Raw genomic sequence first — 22,147 nt, 5'->3', positions numbered from 1 at the left:
CAATTTGAATGTGAGATGGTTCCTTGAGTGACCCATAATAGTGTGGAGAGTGTACCAAATTATCTCAAATTTATGCATAAAATTTCAAAAACAAGAATATCAAAGGACAAACTCCGGATAATCGAGTGTAAATATCCGGATAATCGAATCCCGGATAATCGAGTCCATCCTGTACATATTATTTGAACTTCATACGATTTGTCAATCATCTCCACATGGACACAATCTTCTAGTTTGTGTTGTTCTGAAACCTACCGTACACAACAAAATCAATATATATTTTTTGAGAAACATAAATGAATTACTTACAAAAAAGAGAGTGTAGGTACCATACAAGTTTACTGGTATAAACAATATATAACAAAAATACGAATCATCAAAAAATCATCAAATTTGCTCTATTTTCACGTTTTTGAAAATTTCCCGGGATCCCGGGATTTCCCGGGAAATGACAAATTTATTTCCCGTTTCCCGGGAAATCAAATCCCGGGAAATTTGAAAACTCTAAGACCGAGTAAGCCTCTGCTTCTCCACAGTTGTCATGGATAGGATATTGGGCTAGTAGGATATGGTCGGGATATGGGAATCACCAATGTTTGGTCATGCGATCCCTTAAATAATCACGCCAAACTGGATTCGCGATATTATTCGATAATTGCATTGTACGCATAAGAAGTGTTCATCACTCGCCCCCGCAAGAGCAAGCAACAAGGTCGAAGGATCAAACACTACTCAGAAAATACTGACACAGTCTCTGAAGGAATAACTGGTGAAATCTGTATAGGAAATTATGGTTCAATCCCTGAAGAAATTTGTTATAAGATCCTTGGAGGATTTTTTTCTTAATGTTTTGGAAGAACCTCTAGAAAATGTTTTGAATTTCCGGTAAAATCACTGGATAAACATTGGTAGAGTTTATGAAAGAATTTCAAGTGGAATCCTTATGAAAATTTCAGCCGAAATCCTTGGAGGTATTGCTGATGGAAATTTTGGGGAATTACCAGGGAAAATTCCAGACGAAATTAATCAAAAAACCTGTGGTGGAATCCTTTAAGGAATCCCAGAAGGGTTTATGCGACGGACTTTTAGTTGGAATCTTTTGAGGAAATCCTAGCGTAATTTTTGAAGGAGCTCTTGATGGAATTACTGATGGAATTCGTGTTTTAATCCCGAGTTAAACTCTTTATAGGGTTGCTGAAGGATATTCTGATAGATTCCCATATTACTGGTGAAATCATTGTAATAAATTGCTTTTAAAACCCCCTTGAGAATCCTTGGTAATGTTCCGGGAGGAATTCTTGAAGAATTTTCGAAATTAATTCTTTGAGGATTTTGGGAGGCATAACTGAATAATTCCAGGAGAAATTCCATGGAGTATCCCAGGAGGACTCCCTTGAACAATTCCTTGAGGAATCTCTTCAAGAATTCCCTAGAGAAACCCTTGAAATAAAAAAATCTGGTAGAATCCCTTAATAAATTCCGGAAGAAGTCCGTAGCAAATAGCCTTATAGAATCCAGAATGACCCCAGAAAAATTTCTGAAGGAACTATTAGAAAAATTCCTGATAGAATCCTCAACAGAACTTCTGATGGGATCCCAGAAGGTGTTCTTGATTGAATTCCAGGAGGAAATTTCCACCAGGATTCCATGAAAGAACTTTCGATTGAATCCCTGCATAAACTTCTTATGAAATCTATAGAAAAGCTCCTTATGAAATTCCTAGATAAACTTCTGATCTGATGTAATCCCTGAAGGAATTCCTGGTGGAACTCCAGAAGAACGCTGATGGAAGCCCTATAGGAACTCCTGCAGATATCCCTGGAGGAACTCCTGTTGAAAGACTCCTGAGACTCCTGGGAGCTCCTGATGAAATTTCTAAAGAAAATTGTGATTAAATCACTGGAGGAACTCCAGGTGGAATATCTAAAGGAACTGCAAATAAAATCCCTGGAAAAACTCATGATCAAATCTCCAAAGAACTTCAGATGTAATCCCCAGAAAAAATCCTGATGTAATCCCTAGAAGATCTTCTGATGTAATCAAACTTGATAATTCTCCTCAGCATCATCGGAGCTCGGTGACATACTCTAGAGCAGCGTGCTCCCTTTGCCTCTTTGCGAGGGAGCGAAAAAATGCTTACCAGAGAGGCAACGAAAAGTGAGCAAATAAGATGCAGCACAAAACACAACAGAGTAAACTTCCATCAAAAAATAATGTTTCATGGCTCCCTGAGAACTGTCTTGTTCGGGCGGCACACTCAAGAGTTATTTTGAAATGTGAATAAAGATGAGCATCACAACAAGAGGAGACAGAGTAATTGAAAAAATACTCGTATTTTTTGCACTCTCACTCGAATCGCTTGAGGATCTTTGTTGAGAATTTTGAATTTAGTTTTTCTCCTCAGAAGAACGGCAAAAGCGCCTCATCTTTGCATCGCAGAGGAGTTTCTATCAAGCCTGGATGTAATCACTGGAGGTGTTTCAGGTGGAACCTCTGAAGAAACTTCTGATGTGATCACTAGAAGAACTTCTAATGGAATCTCCTGTTGAAATTACTGAAAAATACTGATAAGATTCCTGATGGAAACCCTGGAAGAACTCTTTATACTATTCCTTAAAGTAATCCTGATTAATTTTCCTGAGGAACTCCTGATATAATCTCTGAAAGAATTCCTGGTGGAATCCTTACAATTACTTCTGATGGAAACTTTTAAAGTTCTCCTGATGGAATCCCTAGAAAAACTAAAGAAATCCCCAGATGAAATCCGTGAGAAATTCCTGGTAGAATCCTTGTTTGAGTTCCTGGTACAATTCCTGGAGGATTTCTTTACTGAAATTTGATTTGATCACAGTAAGAACTGCTGGTTAATTTGCTAAAGGAAAAGGCTTAAGATTGTGGGAACATACGCGAACATTGCCAATATTAAGTTCTATTGGTAACGAAATGTTTATATCAAGATGAATACCGATGTATGTTTGATATGCATTCCAAACGACTTGATAATAGTTGAAAGTGAAGCCGCGAATCACTTCATTCGAACATTAGCATTGAATTTTATTAGGGACTTGATCAGAATCAAAATCAGCGGGATTGATGGCAACCTATGGTTACAAGGCTGAATAGAGTCGGTTAAGACCGAATCAATCATAGAAGAATTTCTAAAAGAGAAAAAACAAATATTGCTATCAGATTATTGAATTGAGAAATATCTATATGAGCACTTTTTATATGAAGTCCCGCCGTTGGAATTGCATTGAGAACTGTGCCACGAGCATTAAAGTTTCCAATGACAAAAAATAGACTTATTGCAAGTCAATATCCGCAATTCAGTTAAAAGCAAATGAATTTGCTGTCCAGTACATTTAAAAGGGCAAATCTTTAGCTATAGAAGCTTGTTTCATTGATATTGTATTTTTCTTCAAAAATTATTCGCTGGTTTAGCTTCCTCTCAGAACCATCAATTGTTTCCAACAATATCTGATCAACATTTTCCAGAAATCACCAGCCCTCTCAATGTTCATTCTAGAAATTCGCAAGAAATTCTTAGTTTGCTTCGGAAATGCTCTGATTCATGTTAGAGATCTTGTTGCTTGCTTATAGAAGCCACAGCTTACTATTGCAATTTGAAGCTTATGATTACTTCTGTGATGGATCACTGCAAACTTAGATTTCCCGTTTCTTTTGAATTAGAATAAGATTCGTTTACTATTAGTTTCTCCATTCGACTGCAAGAACTGAAAAGTGTCACGTTGACACCCATTTCATTGTTTACCATAAAACTCATTCAACGGGACATGAGTAATGCCCTAAAAAGCAGAGAGTCAAATCTGATACAACCATTTAAACTGCGTTTATGTGGTGAGGTGAAACAAACAACAACACCCCATCATATGAATATTCATACAGAACGGCAGCATTTTTATGCCTCCAGGATTCCAATCAACAAAACAACCGTCAATAGCAAATCCCGTCGCTCTCAGCACAGTTTCTAGGTAAATATTTTCTTTACCGCGCCTCACTTTAAGCTAACGATTCGAATTAATTTGATTCCCAGTAAATCCGTCCCAGTTGACAAACAAGTAAATCATGCTGTCCCATATTTTTCGCGCGCGTTCTCTCAATCTGCCATAGCTTGAGGTGTAGGCATGGGTGTAGCCAGGACTGAGGGGTGAGGGGCAAATGACCTCAAAAGTTTACAGATATGTGAAAGCAAGCTGATTGAACGACAGCTTGAAGCTTCGGTAGTATTTTTGCTTGGTTTTCAAATTGGTATAACGTTGGTATTTTTCAATTTGCAAGGAAAATATTCCAACTGAAAACATTTGTTCTAGCTACTTTCTGTTTGGTAGAAGTCTGATTTGTAGTTAGACTCCAAGAACAATTCAAGATATCATTCCAGAAAGTAGCTTATAATTCTTAGTTGATCTATTCAACGAATATTATCAATTGACATATTTTCCTGACAAATGGAAAAATGCTTAGGTTGCACCAATTTTAAAACCAGACAAAAATCCTGCAGAATCTTCTAGCTATAGTCAAGTCAGCTTGCTTTCCTCCATCAGCAAACATTTTGACAAGAATGATGGTCCACATCAACGAACAGTTCGGATTCCGCCATGGGCATTCGACCACTCATCAACTTTCACGTGTAATTATCCGAAGTTATCTGTCAAATCGTATCAGGTATCAGAATAATTATCAGAACTCCAAGTCTGAAAAACTTCCTGTAAAAGCTGGTGTTTCCCAAGGCAGCATTTTGGGACCAATATTATACAATATTTTCACATCTGACTTACCTGAGTTACCTCAGGGATGACAAAAATCTCAGTTAGCGGATGATACAGGCCTCTCCGCCAAAGGACGAAGCCTGCGTGTCATCTCTTGTCGATTGCAAACAAGTTTGGATATTTTTTCTTCATACCTTCAAAAACGGAAGATTTCTCCTGCAAAACGCAACTTATTACATTTCCAAATAAACCAAAAGATCTTTATTTGAAACCTTTAAGTAGACATGTTGTAACGATGAAAGGGGTTCCAATAAATAGGTCAGATGTTAAGTATCTAAGGATCATGCTAGATAAAAAAATAACTTTCAAACATCACATTGAAAGCATTGAATGGCCCCCTTACTTCCCCCTGGCTACGCCCATGACTGTATGAGAAGTTTGTTACGTTTATGCAGCTCACGTTCTCAGTTCTGACGTCACAAGAAAGCTTGGTTCGGGTATTCGTGCCATTTCTGTGTCTGACTGTTGCAAACTTGAGGCGAATCCAATTGATATTCATCAGAAATTCCCACATCGCCATCGGTGGAAGCAGCAGCTGCGCTGCAATTAGCCTCCGCCATGCCTCCGTGCATTTCACGCAGTTAGCGCCTCTCAGATCGGGCCCAATCAAGTTGCTACCGGATAAAGCCGATGGAGTGGCAATTGCGATTGGCCGGAAACTCGGGAATGATATCCCGTAAACAGGGAGGTGGGATAAATTATTCATTAGCTTACCATAATAATCACTTCGATTTGTGGGTATTTTTTGCGAAATTAGCTAAAAAGGATCTCGCATTTGAATGGGTTGTGGGTCGCATGAAAGCTTAGCATATGCAACAGCTAAAACTATGTTTTCAGCGAGAAAGGTGGAGCACAAAGAATGCGAGTGCCGTCCACTTATCACCCCTATTTAATGTTTTGTGTTTCTTAAAAAGGCGATTTCTCATTGAACTCGTCATTTGTTGTTATAGATTAATTAAGGAATTTTGTTCTATTTTGGAAAATAGTCTCACAATTTAACGAAAAAAATTACAAACTTTGTGCCATATATACATTCTAGAATCTATTCTCCTTCAGAACAATCGTGAAATACAGATAATTCTTTGTTCAACGGGCCATCGACTTCTTGTATTCTCGTGTTATCGAACACACCAATGCATGATTTCATAAGAACAATTATCTGTATTTGAAAACTGTTATATTCATTTGTTATACCATTTTTGTTGTTTTATTCTTTGCAATGTAGACATGGGAATTTTTTCAAGAATATTGATGGGTTTTCAGAATATCCCGTTTTTTGTCTTCAAAATCCTTTATGTTATTTGAAAAAAAAAAAACAATAGATTTGCAAGTGTCACCTTAAACCCTTATTTCTGTTTATATAATTTTAATACACAATACATTCCTTTTCCCGCACTTATAACTCTAGATATTTTTCCTCCCTTACTAATAATCACTCTTCTCTTGGTGATTATGGAGATGCAGAGGTATTCTCGGTTTCTAACAATCATTACCCACTAATATTCCTAACCAATATCAACTTACTGTAGGGACTCCGGTGCCATTACTCATCTGCTAAAATGTACACTTCGAGAACAAGCGTAAACTCACATCCCTTATTTATTTGGATCGATGTACAATTTTAACCAGTTCCGATCCATTAATATGTATGTACAGTAGTGTGGGACAAAATTTAGATTCTTGTTCCAGTCAACTTGTTGGCTTGCATTTAGGTCCCATAACAACTGTGCAAAATTTCAGCTCGATCGGAGAAACTATATTTTAGCGCCAGCCGTTCAAAGTTTGTATGGAATTTACTATGGGAAAACTTACTTTTACAAAGAAAAATCGCCAGAGGACGCCCATTGGCCTCTAAAAAAAATTCTAAACGCAGATCTCGATAGGTATTTTTATGATGAAGAATATTGCCGAAAACCGTGAAACAATCCGACACTTGTGAAAAAATAATAATTTCTGCTTCAAACTCATCTCGGAGAATCAACACAGTTTTAGCTTAGCTTAGCTTAGCTTAGCTTAGCTTAGACTGACTACACATATCAATGGTTGCTATTCCGTGATTGACCGAAGTCAGTGAAAATGCACAAAGAATCAATTAGAAGTTCGGCTGGGATTGGCCATAATCTTCTTCAGTGTGCATAATTCAGTGCCTCTATTTATACATGGTCAATAACGGCGCCGGCCACGTCCTTGCAGTCAGGTGGGATTGGAGGAAGGAATGTTAGTGTGTAACCTTTGCTATTTGGAGACCGTGTTTGCCTCTGCATCTCCACAAAGGTTACTGGGAGGGATGTTTGTTAATGGGGAGGATCGTTGGGTCACAGGATTCACTTTGATAAGCGATTAGACCATGATAAATAATTTGTGAGATATAAACATGCTCATATTTAAATATAATATTTTCATTTGATATGAACAATATCTATTTTGAGAAAAATTATGCCGACACTTGAGGTGACGAACCTTTCAAAGTTTGTTGAATAAAGTGAACCTTTTGTAAGCCTACACTTGTAGTGTCGAACCATTCAAAGTTGTTTTAATAAAAAAAATAAAGGTAAAAAGAAAAAGGAGTTTTGAAAAAAAAGTTTAGTCATAAATAATTTATGAATCAGAGTTTATATCGACACTCACAGTGACACAGTGAGTTTGTTGAAAAATCATATTTACGTCTCACCATTGTAACGATTAAAGGTGCAGTCAAACGTATTTTATAGATTAGAAATAGTAGCATGAAACGAGCTCACCAATTGATCCGTCATCCTTGAGCAGCAACAATCCACTTTCAGCTTCACTCGTTTGCTCGGCTATATAAAAGCACTCAGAGAAATTAGGCGCGCGACCCGAGAGGGAAAACAACTGACGACTGCTCAGGCTTTCTTGACGCACTGCCCAGGAGCAAGCGTCAACGTCGAAAGATCAAAAAGAACTAATCGAACGCGGCACTTTTTCACTTTACTCGACCGATGCGCGACATGTTTGATCTTGCCCTCATCGCTGCCCCCCGCAGGAGCAAGCGTCAAGGTCGAAGGATCAAACACAACTAAGCGATCACGCCACTTTTTCATTTTCACTCGACCGACGCGCGACATGTTTAATCCTGCCCTCATCGCCAGCCCCCGCAGGAGCAAGCGTCAAGGTCGAAGGATCAAACACAACTAAGCGATCGCGGTTTTTTTCACTTTCACTCGACCGACGCGCGACATGTTTGATCCTGCCCTCATCGCCAGCCCCCGCAAGAGCAAGCGCCAAGGTCGAAGGATCAAACACAACTAAGCGATCGTGGGTTTTTTCCACTTTCACTCGACCGACGCGCGACATGTTTGATACTGCCCCCATCGCCAGCCCCCGCAGGAGCAAGCGTCAAGGTCGAAGGATCAAACACAACTAAGCGATCACGCCACTTTTTCATTTTCACTCGACCGACGCGCGACATGTTTAATCCTGCCCTCATCGCCAGCCCCCGCAGGAGCAAGCGTCAAGGTCGAAGGATCAAACACAACTAAGCGATCGCGGTTTTTTTCACTTTCACTCGACCGACGCGCGACATGTTTGATCCTGCCCTCATCGCCAGCCCCCGCAAGAGCAAACGCCAAGGTCGAAGGATCAAACACAACTAAGCGATCGCGGTTTTTTTCACTTTCACTCGACCGACGCGCGACATGTTTGATCCTGCCCTCATCGCCAGCCCCCGCAAGAGCAAACGCCAAGGTCGAAGGATCAAACACAACTAAGCGATCGCGGTTTTTTTCACTTTCACTCGACCGACGCGCGACATGTTTGATCCTGCCCTCATCGCCAGCCCCCGCAGGAGCAAGCGTCAAGGTCGAAGGATCAAACACAACTAAGCGATCGCGGTTTTTTTTCACTTTCACTCGACCGACGCGCGACATGTTTGATCCTGCCCTCATCGCCAGCCCCCGCAGGAGCAAGCGTCAAGGTCGAAGGATCAAACACAACTAAGCGATCGCGGTTTTTTTCACTTTCACTCGACCGACGCGCGACATGTTTGATCCTGCCCTCATCGCCAGCCCCCGCAGGAGCAAGCGTCAAGGTCGAAGGATCAAACACAACTAAGCGATCGCGGTTTTTTTTCACTTTCACTCGACCGACGCGCGACATGTTTGATCCTGCCCTCATCGCCAGCCCCCGCAAGAGCAAACGCCAAGGTCGAAGGATCAAACACAACTAAGCGATCGCGGTTTTTTTCACTTTCACTCGACCGACGCGCGACATGTTTGATCCTGCCCTCATCGCCAGCCCCCGCAAGAGCAAACGCCAAGGTCGAAGGATCAAACACAACTAAGCGATCGCGGTTTTTTTCACTTTCACTCGACCGACGCGCGACATGTTTGATCCTGCCCTCATCGCCAGCCCCCGCAGGAGCAAGCGTCAAGGTCGAAGGATCAAACACAACTAAGCGATCGCGGTTTTTTTTCACTTTCACTCGACCGACGCGCGACATGTTTGATCCTGCCCTCATCGCCAGCCCCCGCAGGAGCAAGCGTCAAGGTCGAAGGATCAAACACAACTAAGCGATCGCGGTTTTTTTCACTTTCACTCGACCGACGCGCGACATGTTTGATCCTGCCCTCATCGCCAGCCCCCGCAGGAGCAAGCGTCAAGGTCGAAGGATCAAACACAACTAAGCGATCGCGGTTTTTTTTCACTTTCACTCGACCGACGCGCGACATGTTTGATCCTGCCCTCATCGCCAGCCCCCGCAGGAGCAAGCGTCAAGGTCGAAGGATCAAACACAACTAAGCGATCGCGGTTTTTTTCACTTTCACTCGACCGACGCGCGACATGTTTGATCCTGCCCTCATCGCCAGCCCCCGCAGGAGCAAGCGTCAAGGTCGAAGGATCAAACACAACTAAGCGATCGCGGTTTTTTTCACTTTCACTCGACCGACGCGCGACATGTTTGATCCTGCCCTCATCGCCAGCCCCCGCAAGAGCAAACGCCAAGGTCGAAGGATCAAACACAACTAAGCGATCGCGGTTTTTTTTCACTTTCACTCGACCGACGCGCGACATGTTTGATCCTGCCCTCATCGCCAGCCCCCGCAGGAGCAAGCGTCAAGGTCGAAGGATCAAACACAACTAAGCGATCGCGGTTTTTTTCACTTTCACTCGACCGACGCGCGACATGTTTGATCCTGCCCTCATCGCCAGCCCCCGCAGGAGCAAGCGTCAAGGTCGAAGGATCAAACACAACTAAGCGATCGCGGTTTTTTTCACTTTCACTCGACCGACGCGCGACATGTTTGATCCTGCCCTCATCGCCAGCCCCCGCAGGAGCAAGCGCCAAGGTCGAAGGATCAAACACAACTAAGCGATCACGCCACTTTTTCATTTTCACTCGACCGACGCGCGACATGTTTGATCCTGCCCTCATCGCCAGCCCCCGCAAGAGCAAGCGCCAAGGTCGAAGGATCAAACACAACTAAGCGATCGCGGTTTTTTTTCACTTTCACTCGACCGACGCGCGACATGTTTGATCCTGCCCTCATCGCCAGCCCCCGCAGGAGCAAGCGTCAAGGTCGAAGGATCAAACACAACTCTCATCTCGGAGAATCAACACAGTTTTATTGAAAAACGTTCGAACTCAACTAACCTTGTAGCCTACAAGTCCTTTATTATAAAATCATTGGAAGCACACAAACAGGTTGACAACCACCAGATCATGGCTAGCCTGGCTTCAATCTTATTTACTCGATCGAACTATGTCCGTTAAGATAGGCGATACTACGTCTTCTGCATTCCGTGTCACTTCCGGTGTTCCGCAGGGTAGCCACTTCGGACCCTTTTAAATCCAGATAGAGCAGGATTTAAAAGGGTCCGAAACGATGTCAAATCACTACTCAAATGTTTCAAATTGTCGTATTCAGATGACTTCAAGCTGTTTTATGAAGTATTGTTTCATCAAGATGCCGTATTCTTACAAAAGGATCTGGATATCTTCACTTATTGATGCACCTTGAATTGCATGTCGCTGAACTTGTCTAAATGTTTGGCCATTTCTTTTAGAAGAAAGCGCTCTCTAATTTGCTTTTATTACTCTATAGCTGGGGCGATTTCAAATTGAGTAACTTCGATCAAAGATCTGGGCGTTATTCTTGATAGTAACCTCAACTTTAAGGATCACATAAGCTATATAACAGCTAAAGCATCAAAGAGTCTAGGCTTCATTTTTCGTGCGGCCAAACGTTTTACAGATGTTCACTGTCCAAAAACGTTATACTGCTCGTTAGTGCGTTCCACCCTCGAATACGCAGTCGTAGTATGGGCTCCTTATTATAACAACAGCATTTAAATAATTCAAAGGATTCAACACAAATTCATTTCATATGAAGATCGGTGTTCATTGATCGGTCTTCCTTTATTGGAAAGCAGGCGTAACATCTCCAGAGCATGTTTTATTGCTGATGTGTTACAGTCCCGTATTGATTGTCCTTATGTCTTTAATTGAACATTGATATTCACCGCCGTACTCTACGTTCGTATCAGTTTCTTCGTCTACTAATTATGGACACAACGAACCTATTGCCAATGCTGTCTCGTTTGTTCAATAAATATTATCATGTTTTCCATTTTAATTTATCTCGTTCAGCAGTAAAGAGAAGTTTTAGTGAGATTTTCCGAATATAGTAGGTTTATTTAAGGTAGAGTTAGCTTAATTTAAGGATTTAAGTTAGCTTGAATTCATCATTTGGATTGTATTATTCTGTTGATGAGAAAATTTGGGGAAGAGAGAGAGCTAAAATGATTTTCTGATTTTGAGTCAGATTTAAGGCACGATTTATTCATATGCAGCTTTTTCGATTTCCCATACAAAATGGTCAACTTAAGAAGGTTGTTGTTGTTGTTTTTTATTGAAGACCGTTTAGCCATTAGGTAGTTCGAGTCCTTTTCTAGAAGGTTTAAAGACCGATTTGAATGAAATTGTCTCAGTTATTTTTTTCCAATAAGAGTTCAAAAGCAAAAATCGTTCGACTAAAGCGAAAATTTTGACGATTTTTTTTATAATTGACATAAGTGAAAATAATGAAGCAATAACTTCATGGTATTTTCAGCAAAGTTGTACATTTTTTTCGATATGAACAAGTTTACTGGTGACAGTTTTTATGTTCGAATATTAGATTTTCAGATAAATAGTTGTTAAATCTTTCGTCGAAAATTTCATTTAAGTGATCGTTATTATTTTCAAACCATTGATTGAAAAAAAAAACATTCTAAAAATATGTAAAAAACAATCTAATTCTGATGTTCTGTGAAAGTTTCGATGAAAAAATTGGTCCAAAAATAACTGAGATCTAGCTGATAAATTGATAATTTTGTATGGGGAATCGAAAAAGTTGCATATATTTCGTAGAATACTGTGTATCTGCTGAACATAAAAAAATAACTTGAACTCTAATGTGACAAGAGATCTGGTTAAAACTGTAGGAAAGAATAAATAAAAGTAATGTAGGTGTAACGATTTTCCGACGTGCTTTCAGTCGACATGCAAAATTCGCCGTTTCTTTAATATATCTGAATACAATCATTTTCGAAAAAATTGAAATGTTCCTTTCCAATAGCAAAAATATTACAAACAACGTTGATTCTTATTGTTTAGTTCATAACTGTTGATTTTAGTTAAATAAACCAAACATTTCAGCATATAAACAGGTAAATTTACATTCAAGTTGATTGATATTGACATAAAATTCTTTTTAGACAAAAAAAAATCCGAAAACTTGACATGTTATGTTATTTTTAAAAAGGCTAAAAGCATTTTTTTCCTTTAGCTGTGTTTTAATGCTTGGAATAAAAGAATATGTTGCGCTGTATAATTTATCCAGAAAAAATCACAGAGAATTAATCCAGAAATTATTTTGAGTTCAGTTCAGTCAGTCGTCGGGTGTAGACGCATTTTTTAAGCGCTGCGTAGTTATTTTAATTTTTTTTTTCTTCTTTGCTGTTTACAAACATCGCGCGCGACCGGTAAAAATGCAGTGCAGTGTTAAATCATGCAATATCAGTGACGATCGCTTCCTATGGAAGTGCGAGTTCTGCTTTAAAAGTTACCACGCGGCATGCATTGGTGTGCAACGCCATCAGGAGAATTTTGTTTTATCATATATGGTACCTCTATGCGGCGATTGCCAGCATAATTTGAAAACTGGAATTGACACCCGCAAAGTGCTCCTTCAACAGCAGCAGCTAATCGATTCAATTAGAGCACAAACTGACGCCAATCTTCGAGTAGCCGCCGATCTTAAAAAACTCAGTGCAATGGGGGATTTATTTGACCAGATCGAGCATCAACTGAAGGAATCGGTGTTGTGCATTAATAATAGCACATCGGCGAGCGTGTCAAATGCTGTATCGGTATTATCGCGTGTGGCCGAAAAGCATTCAGAATATAGGAATGATATGCCCAGCAACGATTTGATTGCACTAAAAAACCATTTGACTGGTCTATTAGATATTTCAATGAAATCTTCAAAACAACATATTGAAGATTTTGTAGAGGCTTTGACGGTAGATCTGACTGATGAATTAAAAAAGATCTGTACCGAGGTTCAGTCTTTGAGTAGCCTAACCATTGAGATGGCTGCTCATTGCAACGAACACAATGCTAGCATTGGCAAAGACCGATTTGCGGAAGATGAGTCACCGCCAAGCCTATTACAAGAGTTGGCTGAAACTGCTGATGTAAACTCTTATTCGAGTTCCGGTACCGCAGGCTCACCGCCCAGTTTAAATTCTGAATCAAATAAAAACAAAGAAGACAACTCTGGCTGGCGACTCTTAGGCACGAGGAAAGTATGGAAAGCGAATTGGGCGGAATACGACAAACGCCAACTCCACCGATTGAATCAGCAAAAGCAGGCCGACAAGGCCAGAAGGCGACGTAAGCGGAACGTGACACGCAATGCTACAACCAACAGTTTGGGTGGTAATGTAAACAACGTTTACAACAACAGTTCTGTCAATACCCCTCTCCGCTTAAATTCTATGAACTCCCGCCGTACTGTTTTCGGCAATCGCAGGAATGCCACTGCTAATAATGCAAACTCTTTCCACCTTCCACCCGATCGTGAGCTACTTGCAGCAGCAAAAAATCAGTTTTCACGTCCACCGCTAAACTACCAACCAACGATACAATTTGAAAAAAGGGAAACCATGAATCCCTACCAACCAAGCGCCCCCACAACTTCACGGAACATGCCACAAGGAACTTTTTCAACTCCATCATCCTACGTAGAGTGCCCGTGTAGACACACGTGTTATCGCCAGAACTGACGCTCTCTCCAGAGGAAGCAAATTATGACGACAATAATTGTGCGGAAACCGATGCTCACCAGGACCTGATGACTTCTCAGCCGTTTACGCTCAACCTGACGCAGTCTCCAGACGTAGACCATGACGATCCAATAGTGGGTGATATTCAACAAATTGTTCTAGGTAACATTTTAAATAATGACAATGTGTCTAATGAAGGATCTGGAATTTCAAGTAATGCTGTGCAAAGGGGTGTGTTTCCAAAAACTTCTTCAGAAGCTACCGAAATTTTGGTATATTGCCAAAATTTCAATCGCATGAGGAGTGCATCGAAAATGAACGAAATTTATAAAAGAATAGTAACTTCATCCTTCTCGGTTGTTTTGGGTACTGAAACTAATTGGAACGAAAAAATTAAGAGTGAAGAAGTTTTTGGTAACGATTTTAATGTATTTAGAGATGATCGCGATCTGGTTCTTACCCAAAGAATGTCTGGTGGGGGAGTTCTCATTGCAATATCTTCGAAATTCAATTCAGAATTAATTGTTTCATCAAAATATAAAGAGTTTGAACACGTATGGGTAAAAGCACATATCGCCGGTGAAACACATATATTTGCTTCTGTGTATTTTCCGCCCTACCATGCTTGCAAATTATCATATGAAATTTTCTTTCAAACCGCTGAAGAAATTTTGTCGCAGTTTTCTCCAGAATTCAAAGTGCATATCTATGGCGACTTTAATCAGCGTAATGCTGATTTTATTCGTGATTCCGAAAACGAAAATGTTCTGCTGCCGGTTGTTGGTGAAAACGAATCATTACAACTTATTTTTGAAAGAGCTGCATTTTTAGGTTTAAATCAAATCAATCATGTGAAAAACCGACAAAACTGTTATTTGGACTTCTTATTCTCAAACATAATGGAAGATTTCTGTGTGAACGAATCTCTTTCTCCACTATGGAAAAATGAAGCGTTTCATACAGCTATCGAGTACTCAATCTTTGTTCATAATTATCATAATTCCGACTACTATGACTTTGAGAATTTCTTTGATTATAAAAACGCCAATTATAACGGCATTAAACAGAAATTGAATAGAATAGATTGGCAATCCGTTTTGAAAAATCAGGAAGATTTGGAGTATGCAGTGACGGGTTTTTATTCAATTTTGTCGGAAATTATTCAGATGGAAGTTCCACTCTTGCGGAGACGTCGTAGGAATGGGTCAAAAAATCCTGTTTGGATCAATAAGCAAATAAAAAATTTGAAAAATCGTAAGCAAAAGGCTCATAAAATTCACAGACAACAAAAAACTCAAGAAAGTTTAGAAAATTATTTGTATATTGTCAACCAACTTAATCAAGCCTTATCCACTGCACTTGAAGAGTACAACACAAAAATTGAAAATGATTTAAAATCTTGCCCTAGGAATTTCTTCAATTATGTTAAAACTAAGATGAAGTCTAACAACTTTCCATCTAAAATGACATTGGATGATAAAGTAGCAGATAATAAAGATGACATTTGCAATCTCTTTGCTGATTTTTTCCAAGAGACTTATACAAACTTCTCGGATAATGACCGTGATTTTGAGCACTTTTCTAGTTTTCCTGATTTTACAACCGATGTAGGCGTTAGTCAAATACAGGTACAAGACATTTTAACAGGACTGAAGAATTTAGATTCCTCCAAAGGATCAGGGCCTGACGGAATCCCACCTGCTTTACTGAAAAACTTAGCCAATGAATTTACAGCACCATTATTCTGGCTGTTCAACATGTCACTTGAAAAGGGCAGATTTCCAAAAGAATGGAAAAGGTCATTTCTTATACCCATTTACAAGTCTGGTAAAAAATCTGATATTCGAAATTATCGTGGAATTGCTATTATTTCATCCATTCCAAAACTATTTGAATCAATCATTAATAAAAAAGTATTTAGCCAAATAAAACATAGAATAACTAATGTTCAACATGGTTTCTTTAAAGGTCGTTCTACTACAACAAACCTTTTGGAATTTGTAAATTACACTTTAAATGCAATGGATAGAGGTAACCACGTCGAATCACTTTACACCGACTTTAGTAAAGCATTTGACAGATTAGATATTCCTATGTTGATTTTCAAGCTAAATAAAATGGGAATTGCAATGAGACTCCTCAACTGGATTGAATCGTATTTAACAGATCGCCAACAAATAGTAAGATTTGAGGGAAAACTATCTAAAACAGTTCATGTTACATCAGGAGTTCCCCAAGGTTCACATTTAGGCCCATTGTTATTCATATTGTTTGTTAATGATATTTCATATGTGATAAAACATGTTAAAATTCTTATTTATGCTGACGATATGAAACTTTTTATGGAAATCAATAGCAAAAAAGAGAGCGACATTTATCTGAATGAAATAAGTATATTTGATAAATGGTGTAGTAAAAGTTTACTTAAATTAAACGTCAAAAAATGTAATCTAATCACATATAGCAGAAAACGTAATACACCACAGATTACTGTCTCTTTAGAAAATCAAGATGTTCAAAGGTGCGATAAGATTAGAGATTTAGGTGTTATATTAGATTCTAAACTTACATTTACTGACCATTATAATACTATTGTCCATAAAGCAACCAATATGCTAAGCTTTATTAAGCGTTTTAGCTCCAATTTTCGGGACCCATATACGATTAAAACCTTGTAAATTGCTTATGTAAGATCAGTTTTAGAATATTGTAGTATTGTGTGGTCCCCACATATGAAAACACATGAGGATAGAATCGAATCAGTACAGAAGCAATTTTTTTTATATGCCTTACGCAAATTAGGCTGGACAACGTTTCCACTGCCATCATACGAGGCTCGATGCATGCTTATTGACATCCAGACTTTAAGGGAGCGTCGCGAATTAGCCATGATTTCATTTGTCAATGATATAGTATCGCATCGTATTGATTCCACCAATCTCTTATCTAGTTTGAATTTCTACACGCCCGCCAGACAGTTGAGGAATCGGAATTTGTTCACATCAAACAATCATCGAACTAATTATGCCAAATTCGGCCCAATAAATCAAATGATGTCTCTTTATAACCAGCATTACACAGAAATTGATTTGACCATGTCGCGAACGAAGCTTAGGCAATATTTTAATTCCCTGAGATATAATACAACATAGTATTAAGCAAACATATAGTCTACAATTGATTGACGAAATAAATAAATAAATAAATAAATAAAACAATGATATTTTTGGGTAAAAAAAAAAAAATAAAAATAATAAAACTTAAACTGTCAGAAATTTTTAAATATCTCCCAAAAACCTTCTCAAGAAAGAGTATATAAGAACTCTTCCATAAAATTAATTCGGGCTAACTCTATAAACGCTTTCACGAATTAAATCAATAAAACTCCAAAAAGCTTAAATTCTCCTAGACATTATTTCATGAACTTCTTCGAGGAGTTTTCTATGAAATCAACGGATTCAAAAAAAAAATTGACGGACGGGGTTGGTAGTCTATTGGCTATCGCTTCTGCTTCCCCAGCAAGAGGTCGTGGGTTCAATCCCAAGCCCGTCCCTCTCTCATACTGGCAACATTTTTCCCAAAGCGGGTTCAATCCTCTCTGGCCATAGAGTACAATGCACAGCACATACCTTGATTTTTTCCTAATGGCTATCTTTCTCTATCCTTCTACGTCATCCTCAATAATATTTACCTATCGCTAGAATCGAATGAATCGACTTAACCGCTTACCACTGTGGTATTCATAAGATCGAATGACTCATCCATCACTGACAAAACACTCCTAGGGTAAAATGGTCCAAAATGACATTTTAATGATTTGTATTGTTTTCTCGGGGCCCAGATAGCCGTAGCGGTAAACGCGCAGCTATTCAGCAAGACCAAGCTGAGGGTCGTGGGTTCGAATCCCACCGGTCGAGGATCTTTTCGGGTTGGAAATTTGCTCGACTTCCCAGGGCATAGAGTATCTTCGTGCCTGCCCCACGATATACGCATGCAAAAATGGTCATTGGCATAGTAAGCTCTCAGTTAATAACTGTGGAAGTGCTCATAAGAACACTAAGCTGAGAAGCAGGCTCTGTCCCAGTGGGGACGTAACGCCAGAAAAGAAAAAAAAAGAAGAAGAAGATTGTTTTCTCGTAATGCGATCCACATTTTAACGCTATTCGAAGTCTTAACAGTAACTTTAAAATATTTGATAGCTACCATCATGAAAATATTTCGCAAACATGAGCTTTTTTACGGTTTTAAATCGTGCAGAAAAGTTGGTTGAAAAATTACCGCATGGATGGGGCAGAATGCCATCTAGTATGGAGATCGAATAGTCAGAAACCAAACTCCTCCATGAGTTTGCTCTTCGACATGGAAACGCTTATACGTTAATAAAATCATCAAAAAACCTCAATATTTAGTCAAAAAAGGGAAAAATGTTGAACTTTACCAGGAAATTAAGGGAAAATGAGTTTATGTCCTAGGGTTTTAGCGGAAACTTTTAAATAAACATATTTTAATATCGTTTGTTAAAGAATAAAAATCGAAACGTTCTAGGAATGATCTAATGAGGGAAGATATTTTACGCCATCAGTGCGTATTGGGCCATGTTCCCCTAGTTCAAAGGTAGCTGTGTTAAGGTGACACGGGAGACCGTGTTATTTTCCCTATCTTTTGTCTCACTCTAACAATTATCATCAAAACTTTGTGGAAGCAAATCTCGAATTTTAGTGAACCGATGAAGATGAAAATTTATTGGGTTGTGCACTACATATATAGAATCATAGTGATACATTTTTCACGTCGATATATGGAGTGGTTCATGGGATTTGCTTCTTCAAATGGATAGGGTGATTATGATGACGTCCCGTGCGGCCTTAACGCTTCAGTCGTCGCGCTGTTGTATTTTGTACAACACTGTTGAAAAAACCTCGCTTTTCGTTCACAACAGCAGCGTGGTGGTTCTGACGGTGGAAAACCGCGCGACGACTAGAAGGTTAAGCGCTGGAGATTCTCTGGTTTTCTAGTCACAACGGCTATCTAATTAACATTCCTTCCTCTCCGCGATGATCATGAGGACGCGGTCGACGCCGTTATCGATAATGAAATATTAAGGGAAGTGTAATTGTACATTGTAGATAGTAACCAGTTAAAACCCGAACTTCATCTGAATGGTTCTGTGGGCAATATTCTGACTGATTACGGAGTAGCACAATGAAGTGTATGTTCCATTAGTTGATCGATGATCAATTAAATTACTGTGAGCATTTCATCATACGAATTCTCATTAATATTCAATATTTTGACAGTCCTGCTTTTCTACAGAAATTCTAACAGGAATACTGTTAACTAGTGATTTTCAATCAGCTCTTGTAACCATCCTTGAACCTACAAGACGTTACCCTCAGCGCACTTCCAAAATGTTCTAATTATTATCTGACATCACACGGCTCTGCCTTCATTGACACTCCAAATTACCATTTCTCTCTCTTGCGTCGTCAACCTTGAACCGGGCGTGCATTTGTTTGTTTACTTCGATAGAAAAACCCGAGCAACGCGCTCCGTTCTTTCATACTTTCTTGTGCCCGGATCGAGCGCGCTGTTGCTGATTGCTTCCCTCTCGTGCTTATTACTTGAATCCATCTCAAATGGCGAGGGCATCATAATGATCGTCATCATCACACACATTCTCCGAGCACTGCCACAGTAGTGGACCATACATTTGAAACTTTTTTGATTATCCATATAAAGCTTACCTACAATATAAATTCATTTTCCAAGTGTAATTTTGTGGAAGCTGTTATGGTTCGTCCGCTTGCAAACTAAAACTGCAATAAATCTACTGTATTTTGATGAAAAAAATCTTAAGATGACACGGGAGACCGTGTTATTTTCCCTATCTTTTGTCTCACTCTAACAATTACAGTTAACTCTCCCTTACTCGATATTCCGTATCTCGATATCGAGTTAGAGAACCATAGTAAAAGTTGGTTTTCACGGCTAACTCGATGGTCCCTTAGATCGCAGTTGCACTGGTTTTGTGTTCTGTAACTCGATACCTCCCTAACTCGATGGTCCCTTCAATATCGAGAAATGGAGAGTTAACTGTATCATCAAAACTTTGTGGAAGCAAATCTCGAGTTTTAGTGAACCGATGAAGCTGAAAATTTATTGGGTTGTGCACTACACATATAGAATCATAGTGATACATTTTTCACATCGATATATGGAGTGGTTCTTGGAATTTGCTTCTTCAAATGGATAGGGTGATTATTATGACGTCCCGTTCAAATATACACTTTACACTTTTCCACCGAAATCGCATGGACGAAGACGTACCGAGCGAAATCTGATAAGTGATCGACGGAGCCATGTCACATTACTATCCATATTTCTTCCAACCCCTCTGTGTGTCTTACTTTAACTGGCACTTATTTACATGATGGAAAACCTTCGTACGTCTTCACTGAATGAATTCATGCAACAAACGCCGTAAAACTTCTGTAATCCAAGAAATTTCAAGAAATAATTCAGGACGTAAACAAAGTTATCCATTGTTCGGACTGAGAAAAAACAAGTACATTTCAATGTGTGCGTTATGTTCGGCGTAGGAAACGGTTTTTTTATTGTGCTCTGCAAGATAAAACCACTTAATGCGATTATCTGAAAATGTCGATATACCGTCGCAGTGATAATGAAAATCACCAAATGTTTCAGATTTGGCAAATTTGAAACATTTGCGTCCCTGAAGAACAAAAAAATCCAAGCCTACTTGAATTTTGACGTTGCGTTTGAATTGCGCGCATATCTTCTGCGCGTTACCGCCGCCGCTGGATGTGGATTTAATATAAGCGCCGCAATATTGTGAGGTGAAAGATTGTTTTCGCTGCACTGTGAGCCATCATGCCATTGTTCGGTCAAAAGTAATTGTTTGGGCTGTATTTTGAAGAAGCCATCGATGTTTAAGGGGAGCCCACATATTTTATTCTACTGTTTATATAGCATTGAAGGTTTATGATTTGACCATTTACTGTATCACAGCTAACCTTTAGCCGGATTTAGGCAACGGAAAGTGTTAATTTCATTGCATACATTTCAATAAATGATGAAGATTTATCAAAATCATATTTCACAAAGACGGCATCTTGAGAAAAAAAAAGGTTTGGCATCGGATTCTGGGAAAATTGCAGGTTCTCGCTAAACAAAGTCTAATACGACGGAAATCAGCACATCACTCTTTTTGCTACGTTTGTATGAAAAATCGAAAATGTTGCAAATGTAATGTCCAATGCTGTATGTGTGCTTAAACGTTAAGCGACGACAGTCAAATTTGAATGTTTACGCTGATTTTATTATTCGTTTACGCTGAGCATTATCGTCTCCGCGAATCGGTTGTTGACATGATTAGATTATGTTTTTTATGTCAAATAAACACTGGACGGTACTCACTCATATTATCCATGTTGATTTCCTCGTTGTCAATTTGGCCGAAGGAAGTTTCCGCTCCAAACTATTGGATTTTGATTTCGTCTTGTGCTTCAAGGTCACCTCAAACTGGTGACTTCCGAAAAATGGCGATGAGATGCGGTGAAAATTTCAAATTTCGATTGTTTATCCAAGACAGTGAACATTATACACTTGAACCGCACTTGTATTTCTAAACACAATCCCACTGCACAGAACAATGCATTTTTCTGAAATAATAAACAATTTGCTATAACCTTTTAAAACACAAATTTTCTCTCAAACCAAACAAACAACCGTCGACGAAAACGGAACGCACCCTTACTCGAGCAAAGTCGTAACGATTATAAAAAGCGATAAAGTCTCAAGTGGCTCTAGTTGCGCTCATTCTCCGACTTTTCTTGGCAAATACTGCGACCCGGCAGAGATCGGCGCAGATGAGAGACTTTCCTCGGTTGGGTCGGAGTAGAAAACCTTTCTCCTTTCTGCTTAATTTAAGTTTTTCGAATGTATTTTTTCTCTGATCCAGTTACTATTTACGTTTTGGCGCTTCGATTGGGTCACACGGAAGCTGGGATGATGAAATGTTTACACGCGATCAACGCGAGAGAAAAACGAGA

General features: G+C 39.3%; 1 protein-coding gene across 1 annotated transcript in view; it reads right to left on the bottom strand.

Moving 5' to 3' along the window:
- Positions 1–21,873, bottom strand: part of LOC5568491 — a 133,271-nt gene extending 111,398 nt beyond the window's left edge. Inside the window, exon 1 of the mRNA XM_021846075.1 lies at positions 21,513–21,873. Coding sequence (XP_021701767.1) covers positions 21,513–21,525 — 13 coding nt within the window. The 5' untranslated portion in view covers positions 21,526–21,873. The remainder of the gene's footprint in view (positions 1–21,512) is intronic.
- Positions 21,874–22,147: the final 274 nt, after the last annotated feature.

The sequence above is a fragment of the Aedes aegypti genome, chromosome 2 (assembly GCF_002204515.2).
Source record: "Aedes aegypti strain LVP_AGWG chromosome 2, AaegL5.0 Primary Assembly, whole genome shotgun sequence".
Taxonomy (NCBI): domain Eukaryota; kingdom Metazoa; phylum Arthropoda; class Insecta; order Diptera; family Culicidae; genus Aedes; species Aedes aegypti.
The sequence above is the reverse complement of the archived record's forward strand: the minus strand, read 5'-3'. Positions and strand labels throughout refer to the sequence as shown.